Raw genomic sequence first — 15,392 nt, forward strand, 5'->3', positions numbered from 1 at the left:
TGGACAAGAGGAGGCCATTATGTACCCACGGCTCTTGAACTATTTACAGCCAAGTCGCTAGCTCAGCAACTCTATGGTGCTCAATAAGGCCCCTTCCCTAACATTGCGACTCTGGAACTTGTGCAATCTAAATTCCTGCAGGCAGAGCTCCAAGTATCGAGATGTGTCTCCAAAGCCACTCTGCGCCTGGAGACAGGCCTGATCGAGCTGGAGACCCCCCTAACTCTACATGATGATTACTAATCTAGCTGGATTCAGACAACTGAGACAATGGCAGCTACTCTGGGCCTTTCCCTCTTGACCTTGCTCAACATGCACTATGATCAGGCAGAAGTAACCATCAAGTAGCGCATTATAGACACTGAGAGCCAGTGTGGTATAGTGGTTAGAGTGCTGGACTAGGACCGGGGAGACCCAAGTTCATATCCCCATTCAGCCATGATACTTGCTGGGTGACTCTGGGCCAATCACTTCTCTCTCTGCCTAACCTACTTCACAGGGTTGTTGTGAGGAGAAACTTAAGTATGTAGTACACCGTTCTGGGCTCCTTGGAGGAAGAGTGGGATATAAAACGTAAACAATAAAATAAATAAATAATATTGGGCACCAAAAAAGTGCCCCAAAATTTCATATCAGTGACGGGCTAGATATTCTGCTTCTCCAGCAACATACCCAACTGGAAGTTCCAAAGCACAGAAAGGCGTTCACTTTGGCTCGCTGTCATGGCCTCCCTTCAACAGTGCTAGAAGGCCATTATAAAAGGACCCCATTTGCAGAGCGACTATGCCCCTGTGGCCTAAGGCAGATCCAAACTACTGAGCATGTTCTCCTCTACTGCTTGTTCTATAGAGACATTTGCACCTCCCTCATCCTTCCATTGCTAAGCAAATATCCAGGTCATCCAAGCCAATTCTACAGCTCCTTGCTACTCTCTGACTCTAAATCTGCCATCACATATAGCATTGCCAGGTACTGTGCGGCTGCAATCAGTATTCGTCAGTGGATGACAGGCAGTGAGTCCTATCAGCCTTAATCTGATCCTCAGTGACTCTTGGCAGACCCTGCAATTGCTCACATACCTCCCTTTTTACTGTTCCTTATAACCTTTAATCTGGCTGTTTTCCAGTTTTATTACTCAGGCTTTTATATATTTCTGTCTTCTCATGTCTTTTAATTTTATTACATCCATTTTTATGACTCCTCTTTTTTATGCCTTTCATGCATTTATGACTTTTACTATTTCTTAGGCTTTTAGGCCCTCATGCTTTTGGTGTATTATCTACTATTTTTCGTCCTTTTAGTATTAATATGTACCATTTTATATGTAATCACTTTTTATCTACTCTTACTTTTAACATGTAATCACCCTTATACTTTATGCTGGTCTGTGACCATAATAAAGACTGAATGAAAATATAATAGTTCAACCACATTTAAAACTGTAGCTAAGTATCACTAAAGACTGGATTAAAATATGAACCACTTTCAGCCTTCTTAACCAGGTTTTGCATTTCAAATCCTACTTTCAAACTCACATGAAGAGCAGAACCCCAAATAGCTTTAACTATGGTAGATGCTGGTGCACACAATGTTAAACCATAGTTAAGGCCCGCAAGAAAAAGGAAATCTGCACCAGATAGGGCAGGAGCAAGGAGATGGCAGTACACGCTCCCAAGGCTGGACAACAATTTGAAAACTATGGTTACATCTGCACTAGATCAGTTTGAGGTATAGATTAAACTATACCTTGACTATAGATTAAACAGACAGCTTCCAGAAATTTCTACAAATAAATATCACTAGCATAATACTTGCATAAGGTAACAAAGACCATTCTCTTTTTCAGGACTTTTGGAGATACTGAGCCATTCACTTCATTCTTTCTATTCCATTCCAATTGAGCAGTTAGATATCTGAAACAACAACTTTGTTGCTATATTAGCCAAATGGCTGTTTTGTCATGTTTATTGTTGCTTCACATAACAGTTATAATTAGATAGCTATCAACTGCTTGAATTCTGTGGGAAATTACTAAAAGCTTTAGATGATCAAATAAGTATCATCTGACTCCACTTTGGAAACGTATACGTACCTGCCATTTCTTCTTTGAAGAACTGAATGAGTGATTGTGTAAAAGATAGAATCCATTTATCCATGATGTTGTTACTTTCTTTAACTGTGTTCTCATTGTAAAGGAATTCCTTTCCACCTTCCTGTGAATATGGGCAGAAAAAGTGAAATACCACTAATACACGAGAAAGACTTTTCCACATCAGCCTACAAATCTAACCATGAAACTATTAACATTCCAATTTTTTTCTGTAGAGAATCTTTTCCCCCTGCTCTTGGATTTGTTATTTAGTTTCAGTTGCTGTATTTAAGCTCAAGAGTTTCCAGCTGTTTGAGACAGGATTGACAATGATGTTTTAGCATTGAAGCACGTTTGCTCAAGTTTGTAAGATCTTGATTTTATTTGTTTTTACTTACACAATAAAAGAAGTTTTTACAATCTCGTCAAGAGCAAGGCAGAATGCATATATCATCGCCATTATATCGGTTCATATAAAACAGATTAAAACATCATAAACTAAGAGCCTGATCAAACAATCATGTTTTCAAAAGTAGTTTAAAAACAACCAGAGATGAGGAGTTTCTGATTTTTTTTAATGTTTGATAATAATAATAATAATAATAATAATAATAATAATAAATAATAATAATAATAATTATTATTACATTTATATCCCGCTCTTCCTCCAAGGAGCCCAGAGCGGTGTCCTACATACTTGAGTTTCTCTTTCACAAAAACCCTGTGAAGTAGGTTAGGCTGAGAGAGAAGTGACTGGCCCAGAGTCACCCAACTAGTCATAGCTGAATGGGGATTTGAACTCGGGTCTCCCTGGTCCTAGTCCAGCACTCTAACCACTACACCACGATATCCAATCTAATTAAAGGGTCCTAAATCCAATTCCAATAATTACCACATTGGATGTTATATTTTCTGGGGTGCACAGGCCTACAGAATACTCTATTTAAAAAACCTCTTGAATTTACCAGAGGCATGCCAGAGGGCTAACATGAACTAGATCAGGCAGGCCTTGCTTGGGTAACCATTCCATAGCTGTGGTTTCCCTACTTAGAAAGTCCTATCCCACCCACTGCACCTCAGGAAAAGAACTTTCAGTGTCAATCTAAATGTCCAGGTAGGTTTATATAGGTATAAATAAGCCTTAAGACAAATTATCTGGGACCAAGGTAAGGCTTTAGAAACCAGCACTTAATTGGGCCCAGTACCCAGTGAAGGTAACTGATCAATACGTGATGTGTGCCTCATCCTGATCAGTTCCCTGGTGGTTACATACCGAACCAATCTAAGTTTCCAAGCACTTTTCAAAGGGCAGCCCAAGCATTGTGTATTAAAAATAATCCACTTCGAATTTTACTAAGTTATGAATCACAGTGATCAGGTCCTTTATGCCTTAGTAACATCCAAACAGGTTATACAGCCACATGCACCTACAAGTAATGTTGAGCTATATTTCTGCAGCTAATTCAGAAAAAAACACAACACACTTATTTTTAAACTTGCAAAGCAACTGAGTTAAGTTGCATCTTCCAAGCATAACTCTACTCAATACATAAGTTGTAAAAGGATCACAAGAAAAAAAGTCAACACCAAAGCTTTTAAAAACCAATAGAAGGAAAATATAATATTCAGTTTTTAAAAACCAATAGAAAGAAAATATAATATTTTAGGGCAATGTGAAGCACTGAATTATCATCACTATCTGGGGATCCTCAAAAATAGCTGGTTAATTATGAGGGCCTAAAGTTCTCCTTGCAGAGGTGACTGCTAAAAATGTAAACCAATTTTATCACTATTTATTGAAGTCTGCCACATTTATCACTTCTAACAGCAAAGTCTCAAAAGTGATTTTAAAAGCAAGTATATAATGAGAGGTGAGTAATTATAAGTTCTTCAAGTTACCAATCTCCCACTGGAAGCATAGCGCATTCATTGGTATAATGTATGCTGTTCCAAAGCAGACTTTTCATTCTACATGTCACATTCTCCTCAATAGCAGAGGAAAATCATTTAGCAACAGTTGTTGAAAGACATGTTTAGAATTTAAGAACGAGAGTGAGGCGGAGCTACCGCCAAAAAAGAGAGAGCTTGGAAGTGTCCGATGGTTGCTCCTGCACAAGCACAGAAGCCCATGTGTGAGACAGAGACCATGCCAAAGAAGTATTAGGAATTTACATCACTGATTCAAATCTGTGGCAACACAAGGCTGTCAAGTATGCCTTGTAAAGTCAAGAACAGCTGCAAGTAACTTCCATCTTCAATTTAAGACTGCAGCATGCTTACACATAAACAATGCTACCAAACTGAAGATTTTTTGCTATTGTTGAAATTGTACAAATCAAACTCCTCTCTAAATCAGGTTAATACATATCACGTATTATGCAATACACATATGAGGCTTACACAAACTATGAAGAATATTAATTCTTAGTTTTTACAGCTGTGTTCTCACAATCACGGTATTCCTGGTTAGAGAGTTAACCAGGATTGTCACGTTAACTAGGGTAGTTATCAATCCTGGTTAAATGTGAACAAATTGCAGCGATTTGACCAGAATTGTCCAGGAAATCCACAGTCCCACATCATGCACTATGAGAGCACTCAGGGCTAAAAACCCTTCACCCAAGATCACCATGATTGTGAGAATATAGCCTAAGAAAGCTAGCACTCCACATTTAAAACTACTGGGGGTGGAGGGAGTGACAAATTTATCCATTTCACCATGCTTATTCTGTTTTTCACTGAAATAGAAAATACCTGAGGGCACTACCTCCAACAACTGTTACCGTCAAACCTGCAGTTTTACAAACGGGAAGAAGTTAAACTGGCCTTGATTTGAGAGAGAGAGAGAGAGAGAGAGAGAGAGAGAGAGAGAGAGAGAGAGCGCGCGCACACAAGCGAGCGCTAGGTAATGGTGCAGTGGGGAAATGACTTGATTAGCAAGACAGAGGTTGCCAGTTCGAATTCCCGCTGTTATGTTTCCCAGACTATGGGAAACACCTACATCAGGCAGCAGCAATGCTGAAAGATGATACTGAAAGGCATCATGATGCTGAGAGGCATCATCTCATATTGTTCGGAAGATGGCAATGGTAAACCCCTCCTGTATTCTACCAAAGAAAACCACAGAGCTCTGTGGGCACCAGGAGTTGACACCAACTCTACGGCACACTTTACTTTACAGGAGAAATGTCAGTTAGTTAGACATTTTTGGCATCTGAATCTTCTAAGCTTAAAAAAGCTTATACTTATTTAAGAATAATGTTGCATTACTGAGTTTATTTCAATGAACTGAACAATTACGGAGTGGGACCTAAAGATCAATATTCTGCTGTAGAAAAGCAACAGCCAGAAAAGGGCCATTTGATCCTTCCCACATGCATCCTGAACAGTATTGCATTAGCTATACTTCCTGACCTCCATACATCCAAAAGGATTGTGTGTAGGCTGTTACAGTATATTAGGGGGAACACACATGGAGCAGAGTCCAGTCTAGTACTTGTAAGAGTGGAAGATGTTCCGTTTGTGCAGAAGAGAAGGAGGGGGATTCTTGCTAATCTCCCATTCCCTCTACAACCTCCCTGCATCTCTTTAAAATATGTTGCTGAGTGTTGGGGGACCCTAACCACTTCCATAAGTACTCATCAGGATGCTGCCTCCACAGGTTATCCTCACAATTCTTTGAAGTAGGTCAAGCTGAGATATAGTCATTGATCCAAAGCCACCAAGTGAACTTTGTGGCCAGGTGAGCATTTGAACCCAAGTCCCTCCCAGTCCTAGTTGAACACTAACGGCTATACAAAATGGTCTAATTAATAGAAGAAGGAGACAATGAAGGATGGAGGGTTAACTTCTATTGATGACACCCTGACTAATGATGTGCATGTGCCTCTAGCAGTGTGTGTGCATCACCCTCTCTGCTTCTGAAGAGCAGATGTTCTTGTGCAAGTGCACAATTTGAGTCACTCTCCTCTTGCCTTGAAAGCACTCTTTGAGAAAGCAAACACACATCCTTGAGGTGACCCCACAAATGTTCCTGCGGACACACACGGACAACAGTACTCTGCTGTTGAGTACTTCCAGAGCAAGGTGAGAGCTGCAAAAATTGTGGTACTCTTGCTCAAGAGTGCCCATGCTTCAGAAGCAGTAAAGGTGACATGGTGCTTTTGTGAGAAGAATATGCACGCACCATTTGTCAGGATGTTGGCCATTAGGGATGTGCACAAACTGATTTTTTAAAAATTCGGTTTGTGCCTAAAAGAAATCACCCCTGATTTGTTTTGTGTCCAAATCTACCCCTAAAATTTACTTTTTAGGTATTTTTGAAGTGTTTAGATTGTTTGGTGTCTTCATTACACACCTTCATTTCATCTGTTCATTTTGACCCCACTGCTTTGCAGGTGGGGGTGGGGAATTAGTGGCATCCCATGTTCCAACTACCCCCACCCCCAACCCACAAGCCGCTAGGTACGCAGTTTATATTTTAGGAATTTTTGAGGTGTTTAGACTCTTTGGTGCATAATGAATCCTCATAGGGATTCATTACGAGGAAAGGTTATTATACACCAAAGAATCCAAACACTTGAAAAATAGAGACCATGCATTTTGCTCCATAACTCCACTTCTACAAGGGCTAGAGCTTAACTTTTTTTTTTAATGAAAGCTGAGAATCTGGGGAAATTAATAGAAGGGATCCCAATCTCGAATCGAATCAGGCACAATTTGATTTGGATCTGAATCTAGCCAATGGACCATAGGGGTGATTTGTTTTGTCTCCAAATCACCTGAATCAGCTAGATTCAGGTACAAATTGATTTGTACCCGAATCAATTTGCACATCCCTATCGGCCATTGACTTTCTTTTTTAATGCGAGATATTTTGAGAGTCTGTTCAGTCAGAAAGGCAGGAAATGAATAATGAAAAATACATCAAGAGCTGACATGCTGTGTTATTCAAGTTGCAATATTAATATAACTCAATAATGACAAGAAAAGCTAATTTTTCCTGGCAGAGTCTCAAACCTTTGTACCTTAAGTTGCAGAACAACAACATTCTGAATGAGGAAGCGATATGCATTGTACCAGGGCAGGAAGACATCCTTGAGCACATCCCTTACACCCTCTTCTTTAAATTTTAAGTTTTCTGCTCTCACCACAGGAGAATTGATAAGATACAGCCTGCAGAAATGCAAACAAATAAAAACAGTATAGTGAAAACTCTTTTGGTCTAACATTATTCACCAGCTTCATACAACATGCATAACTTAAAACTCTGACAATCCTTAAGATGCAAAATTATACTGAAGCTCCAAAATTTTGTTTAGTGGAAGTAAGATCTGCAGAGGTTGCTAAGGTAACACCTGGGCAGCTGACCTGCCCAATCCTTATAATGGTTTTATTTATCCCAAACTTTAGTCATCTCCAGAAATTTAAGAAAAGAGAAGAAAAGCGGAGGGGCTGCACTCGAATACAATGTCCCAAGAGCACGCCTGCAAATCCCGCTATGGCACTCAGAAGCCTCACTCCCACACTGCCTCAGCCTTCCAATCACAGGAAGAATCTCTTCATGCTTACATTTGTTTCTGCAAACACTAAGTGGAGACAGTGCAAAGATGCAGGCGCAGACTTGGAACTCTGTACACGCGTACAGCATGCACGCATGCACGAATGAATGACTCTGAAAAGATACACAACTGCAAGCCCTTCTCCTCTTCCCCACCGAATTCTGGCTGCTGAAAACAGCTTTGGAAAGCACCCACATTCTTAAATTAACATCAGCCATCATCCTTTTTAATGGATTTCACAATTCCATATGACAAGATGGCTTTTAGGCAAATCATCTGAAACCTTTCACTCATCATGCATAGTGAAGATCGCTAGTATTTTAGTGTGGGGGCTTAGTGCAAAAATATTTCTCTTCCAGCTACCAGTGCCATAGTTTAGGTGGCTGTTGTATATATATATCAGCTGTGGTGGTGCAGCAGGGAAGCAGCTTGCCTAGGGAGCAAGAGGCTGTTAGTTCGAATCCCCACCGGTGTGCTTCCCAGACTGTGCCTAGTAAATATATATTTGTAGTCACCTATATCGGGCAGCAGCGATATAGGAAGGTTCTGGAGGCAGATGCTAACTTAAGTGACAACGGCAAAGGCATCATCTCATACTACATGAGAGGAAGGCAATGGTAAACCACTCCTGTATTCTACCAAGAAAACCACATGACTCTGTGGTAGCCACGAGCTGACGCCGATTCAACAGCACAATCTTTCCTTTCTTTGTATGCATATACAAGTTTGCAAATCTACCGGGAGACACACTATCACATACACACAGTAGCCTATAGGGAGCACTTTCCAAAATAGACCCAGAAGGATATTGTACAAGTCTCTCAGTAGGCTGTAGAGCCTAAATACTACACCTGTGCATGGTGAAAAATGTTGAATTTGATCTGATACAACTACTCCCAGCAGATAAAGCGTTGGAAAGGCCAACATGCCACCCTGTGCCCCCAATTGTTGGTTGGTCAGAATTCCTGACTTTTTTTCCCCCCCAACCTTCTGTGGGTAGTTCTGAGGGGCTGTATATTAGAAATTCAGGGGTTGAGGGAGCAGGTCAACCCACCATGAGGAACCCACAGGTTCAGAAGATTCCCAAGGCGGGCTGCCTCACTCCGCCATCCCCTGATTTCCAGGATGCTGACCTTCAATGCTCGCCTGCTGAATCAGAGATAATTTCTTTGACTTAGCTTTGGGAGTGGATTTCTACATGCTGGACATCAGGGGCAGGGGAGTGGGGCAACACTCTGAAGGGGACCGACGAGGTCAGAAAGTCCCCTGTGGGGAGTTGCCCCACTTTCCAATACACCAATTTCCAGTACGCAGTCCCTAAAAACCAGACCTGCTGCCAAGTCAGAGCGGGTTTTACTCTGGCTCAGCTCCATGCTGTTGGGGCTACATGCTGGAAACTGGGTAGCAAGGCAGCTCCCTATAGGACTGACTGTGACTGTGGGTCCTTAAGGGAACATTGTATCCCCCCATCTCCTGGTTTCCACCCCTGCTAAATCAGAGATTATTTAGCTCTGGGGTAGTTTTGAGGGGCTGCATGCTGGAACCCAGGACGTCTGACACTATGGGTCACTTCTGGGGAGTTGCCCTCACCTCTGCTGTGCAACTCAGTCTGATAATGCCCAACAGGCTTGTCTGTCAAATAGCAAGGTTACTTCCACCACTACAATGGGGGTGGTCTTGATAACGACAAATGGATTGTAAGAGGGTATAGAGGAACATTCCAGTACATATCCAATCCTTATGACTGTGAGGACCCACGAATCTGATGTAATGGTCCCTCAAGAGGGGAGATCGGGGGATAAGTAGGTTCCCCATGTGGTTTGGAGGTGGAAGTCACTGTGTCTTTGGGAAGGTAGCAGGAGGCCCAGATTTGGAGGCCTGTGGTCGCTGAGAGTAGGAGGAGGGTTTATTGTACAGTTGGTAATGGGACATCCAAATGGAACATTCACTATGCTGGAATTGAGTGGACAGAAGGTGAGATTGGCTACGAGTCCATTTTGCTGGTCTCTGTTGTCTAGATGAGGAGGATTGATAACTCATGGACTGAGCTTATTCTGGAGGCGTTAGGACGTTTTGTAAGGTCTAGTCTGTTTTGTCACCAAAAAGTGCATCCCTGTCAAATGGCAAATCCACCATGTAAGAGTAGGCATCATACGCTAGACTGAATGAATGCCGCCAGGCATGAAGGTGGATGGCAACTGAGGTGGCCATAACTTTTGAAGCACATTCTGCAGAATGCCCCGTGAAGTAGAGCTCTTGTCTGGCTAAATGTGCAGCTTCTCAGAGAAAAACCCTGTCACATTCCTTCTTGTCTGGGGGAAGGTGATCCAGGAAAGGAGCCAGGCGCTCCCAAACAAAGTGACTGTAGCATGCACTATATGCCTGGTAACTGGTGACCTTAAAGTGCAGAGCTGCAATGGAATATAGCTGCCTGCTGAATGCTGCTAGTTTTCCGCCCTTCTTGTCTGCTGGCATAGAGTCAGGGTGAGATCTATTTTTGGAAAGTGATGCTTCAACCACCACAGAGCTGGGTGTGGGGTGGTGTTTTCGAAATTTCCCCACCTGCTCATCCTCAATTTGGACCCTATATTTTATTTTAATATTTCTATACCACTCAAAACTTGCGTCTCTGGGAGGTTTACAATTAAATAAAATTGTAACCATAGAAGTGCTAGAGAAGTTTGGTCAGTTGAGGCAATGAAAAAAGCTTCTGCCAACATGTCTCAGCAATGTCCGTGAGAGTGGAGTTCATGGGTAAAGAAATGGGGGCATGTGTGTCTGCCTCAATGAGCCCAAAAAGTGGGTCTGGATCATACTTGTTTTGCTGGATAAGTTGCACTCCTAAGGATAAAGCCATATGGGATATATCGTCTGCAGAGAGTTTGTAATCCTCTGGCAGAGAATCTGGTTTGGAGTCATCCAGAAGATCAGGAGAAGATAAGCCTGTTGTGAGCAATTGGGTAGACTGGTCATCAGTATCATCATAGTCAAATTCCTCTGCCAAGGTGTCATCCACACTATGATTTGGCTGGGTGTCCAAAGGATCCTTTAGAGGTTTATCATCCAGTGTTGCAGCAGTGGTCAAGTAAGGTGGACCATGTGGTTGAGATTGGTCAGGCTGGGCAGATTTAGAGTGAGGAAGCAGAAGAGCAGTTGTTCTGGGTGGTGGAGGAGAGTCGTGAGCAGTGGGCCATTGCTGACATTGCATCGTTCTCATGTTGGTAGAAGATAGAGGCATTGTAGAGTGGGTGCAGTGTGGTGGTCTAGGGAATGTGCATGGAGATGAATGAAATGTGTCTCGGAGAGGCCTACTATAATCCCACTGATCCAGCTGGGATTGATGAAATTGAGAAGGTGGATCCCCGGAGGTTGATTGCCAGGGAAATAATGGTCCGGGTCCCTAGGATGGTGGAGTACAGAAGTCTGGCAGGACTAATTGGCCGGCCACTTGTCCCAGTTTGAGTAATATTTGTCAATATAGTGTGACTGATTCCAACTAGAAGAATGAAAGGCATACAGTCTGGAACAACCAAAAGGCCCTACGGTTAAGATTAGGGCAGAGTTCCTCCAGTTGGGAGTGGAAGTCCTCAAAGTCTGAGATACCATCTCCCTCATACTGCTGTTAGTTCTGTAGGAGCTGCCTCCAGATCCGAAGAGTCCTCGGGATTATAAAAGAAGATCCTTGACTTCAGAGTGGTAGAGTTGGTCTTAAGACCCTCTTTGGGATCGAGCTGGTCCCGCTCAGGTTTGAGCAATTTGAGCCTTCTGATCTAGTACAGACTGGACGAGGCAAGGAGGGTCTGCAGAGCATTTGAGTTCGTGGCTTGGGTTCAGCTGAAGAAGCGGCTTTCGCTTCTTTTTAGGTTTGGTCTGTGTGTCAGCTGACAAGGCCACTAGTTTGCATTTGAGAGGCTTTGCAGGCATCTTGCCTGTGGCGGCATCTGCCAGGTGTGGTTTCTTTTGCTGCTGGAGTGCAGAAGACGTTGAACCCAACAGGACTGAGGGTATCAGTAGGCCAACTGTGCTGGTGGATGGTACAGAGACTGCTTGTACTGAGACAAGACTTAGGAGGAGCCGCAGGCTCGTGGTTGGGTTTGGTAGTGGGCTGTGAGCCTGAGGGTGTTGAGGGATTTTCTGAGCCAGCTTGCATAGTAGCTGGTGTAGATGCTGATTGGGAGGATTTGAGTGCTTGCTCTCAAAGCCAAGGTCTGAGGTGCAAAGCTCAGTTCTTATGGGCCTGTTTGGTGAACTTGGCACAATATGCACATACTTCTACTTTGTGGGCTTCACTGAGAGAAAACAACCAGCGGCTATGTCCATCTGTAGAGAGGAGCTTGGCCCAATAGCAGACACAGAATTTAAAAGTAACCTTGCTGGCCATAAGAGGAAAGGGAAGGGGGGTGAACGCTGACCCCTTGCAAAGGGGTGGGAAGGGGGGTCTTGAGAGTAAAGAAAAACAAATGGAAAGGCAGAGCAAAGAAAACTTATAACAGAGAGGGAAAGTAGAAGTAAGGAAGAAAGAATATAGTTTTTTACTTTTGGTTTTGCAGGAAGCTCGGAGAAACTCACACAAGAAGTCAATCTGTTGGCAGATGAAGAAAGACTGAACAGGGAAGCCTGCACACATGCGCATATCACTGGAGGGAGGGACTACCACCCAAAAAGGCTAGCGAGAAGTTAGCTTGGAGAACCTCTGATGAGGTCTCTGTGCAGGCGCAAAGCCCATTTGTGTAAAGCAGAGAGACCATGTTGGGGAACTAGAGTTTGCAGCCAATGTATTATGGAACAATTACATAATTTCCAGAGACGTCAGTTTGGGTGGGGTATAAAATAAATAAATAAATAAATAAAATAAAATAAACAGATATGAAAATATATTGGTTTTATACCTCCTTTGGAATAGTACAGAAGTCACATGTATGTTCATCATTCTCAGCTAAAACAAAATATGAACCAAAAACCACCACACCGCCCAAGAAATATAGACACTTGTTCCTGTGAGGACACATCTCCAACACACTTTTGTCTTCAAGAGACTCAGAGTAGCTAACCTCTGATGAGGACTGCACAATACAGTGATGGAGGTACCCAGTTCCCAAACAGTTAGGAACTTTAAATATGTGAACTGGAATCCAAGATTGGGTCCATAAGCAAACCGGTAGATAGTGCAAATAGAGCAAGATTGCTGTAATCTGTTCCCAGTACACTGTCCCACTTGGCAATCCAGCTATTACATTTTGACCTAGCTAAAACCTCTAAACACTAACCAAGGACAGTCCCATGGAGAGCACAGTACAGTAATCCAATATACAAGTGTCCGGGGGCATAATATCAGTACCAAAATCCATAATGCTATAAAGCACTTAATTTGTAAATGGTTGAGAACCACTACACACATTACAAGAATAGAGACTTTTTATTAGTATGTCAAATGTCACAAAAAATGTTCCATTAATATGGAAAGGAAACCCAAACCACCAATCAGCTTCCCACTGCAATGTATTTTATATTATTTATTATTATACACAAATCTTAGCTCTCGCATTTTACAAAGAGCACGATGGATACATGTGATATATAGCCATGTGCCAGTTCTTCCCATTATGTACAAAAGGTCCTAAATGTAACATTTCATGGTGAAAGCTCAAAAGTATTCACTGAACTAGTGAATCCATTCAGCCTTTCAATTCTTATGTCCTTTGGTCCTAGGGCACTTGTTTTAATCTTTGTTACAAAAGATGTCCTGAAAATAGCCGAGTACTATGCAAGACTGAAGAGATGTATGTCCTAATAAAAATTCAATATAACCTACTTCAATGCACTGTTTAGGATTCAATGTTTAAGTAACAAATGAAACTTGGAAAGAAAAGTGTTAGCTCAGAATGCAACACACAGAGGCATTTTTAACTAAGAGACTGAATGGAAACAATAGAAACTTTAGTGGTTGGGAGCTTACAACCACTAATGTTGTAAGCGATTTTAAAAGCAAAAATTAACCCCATACTATCTACCTATACCTCCATCTAGAAGCATCTATTTTCTTTAAGCAGCTTAAAATGTGGCTGCTCAAAAGCACAGCATTTACCAATAAGCTCAGGAGAAGGATATTTTTAATGTGGTACTTAATCAAAATTTGCATAAGGGGGAGAAAAAAGCCTTTTCTACAGAAGCAAAATTAGCTCAGTACAGAGAGGAAAAATCCACAAGAAAGTAGCTTATTCTATAAACAGAACACATCAAGTGCTTGACATCAAGCAAGCACTTCAGATACGTTCAGACAACTGCAGCTCTCTCCTTAAATGAACCTAGTATGCATTGTGTGGGAGTTGGTATAAATAAGACATTAGTGTACACATCAGGCAGGCAGCAAGCAAAAAATGATTTACTATTAGGGGAAAAGGAGGACAATAAATGAATGATCTTGAGTGTTGGGGTTTTTCAAATAGGTAAAAAAATAAAATACATTTACCCATCAGTGGCATTAAATATTTTCTCTTGCAAGATATTTATTTAAAAAGAGGAAGGATGATCTTCATGTTCAGAAAAGGACATTAACATCACAGTTCACCTAGAACTGTTAAACTTTTTAAAGGTAGTCATCACTTCTCTAAACCAACATCCTTCCTAGCATTCTCTTTCTAAAATAGTATACACGGTGCAAATTATTCTGACCTTACAAAAAGGTCAAAACAAACCTCCCCTCACCTGCCAATTTTCTTCTTTAACAAGCCATTCCATGTGTACAGCTCAAGGACTTCCTGGCATAGAAATTTAAGGGAAGTTTTAAGGATCAGGCGATTTGACTGCTAAATACACTGAGGCTTGCAAAATAAGAAAATTGACAAGTGACAGGTAGGGATGTGCACGGAACCAGCAGGCCCGGTTCGATTTGAGGCCAGACCGGCACCCCCTTGAACCCCCCCCCAGTTCGTTCGGGGGGGGTCACGAGCTTGAATTTGTTTTAAAAAAATTACCTTTACTCCCCTCGGGGGAGTTCCTGGAGGTGGTGGTGGGGCCGCAGAGGTTCCCTCTCCACCCACCGGCCTTCCTCATGCCCCCCTCAGCTGATTTGGCCGCTCTTCGGCCAGTTTTCGGCCTTCAGCCAGCAGCCATTATGGAGCCACATGGCCAGGGCCATGCAGAGGCCAAGTGCGCAGGTGCACGGGTTCCATAATGGCCGCCGGGCCACCAGGTGAAAGCCGAAAACTGGCCGAAGAGTGGCCAAATGGAGCATGAGGCATGCTGGCGGGGGAGGGGTAACCTCTGCGGGACACACACACACCCCGCCTCCAGGGAGTAAAGGTAATTTTTTTTAAAACACAATTTCAAGCTCATGGAACCTCCCCCCGAACATGGGGGGGGCGGTGTTTGGTCTGGGGTCAGACTGAACAGGGGGTAGTTCGGTTCGACCCTGAACGGTCAAACCAAACCGGTTTGACAAACACATTCGACGGCGAACATGTTTGCACACCCCCAGTGATGGGAGAAGATTTCTTCTAACTGTTTACAACCCCAACTACTTCAGACTCACCAAGGTATCTAAAGATTCCTTCCCATAAAGATATGATATGGGACCTAGGGGGAAGATTACATATTCAATCTTTGACACAGCTAAATGTTTCACAAATTCACTCAAGTACAGACGGGCTTTACTTGCCTGGCATTACCCTTTCTCTGAAGTTAAAAAGATTTGGATACATATGTTTTTAGATTCAAAATAAGTCTTAACTGCATTATCATTT

At 42.4% G+C, this 15,392-nt stretch overlaps 1 protein-coding gene across 4 annotated transcripts in view; it reads right to left on the reverse strand.

The window, feature by feature from the left end:
• The window catches only part of IARS1 (isoleucyl-tRNA synthetase 1), a 155,006-nt gene that overhangs the window by 50,684 nt on the left and 88,930 nt on the right, over positions 1–15,392 (reverse strand). For all 4 annotated transcript variants that reach the window (XM_053297888.1, XM_053297887.1, XM_053297889.1 and 1 more), the window contains 2 exons: positions 7,117–7,264; positions 2,093–2,213 (listed from right to left, as the gene is read on the reverse strand). In XM_053297888.1, the coding sequence (XP_053153863.1) occupies positions 2,093–2,213; positions 7,117–7,264 (269 nt within the window). The remainder of the gene's footprint in view (positions 1–2,092; positions 2,214–7,116; positions 7,265–15,392) is intronic.

Source organism: Hemicordylus capensis, chromosome 2 (assembly GCF_027244095.1).
Source record: "Hemicordylus capensis ecotype Gifberg chromosome 2, rHemCap1.1.pri, whole genome shotgun sequence".
NCBI lineage: Eukaryota > Metazoa > Chordata > Lepidosauria > Squamata > Cordylidae > Hemicordylus > Hemicordylus capensis.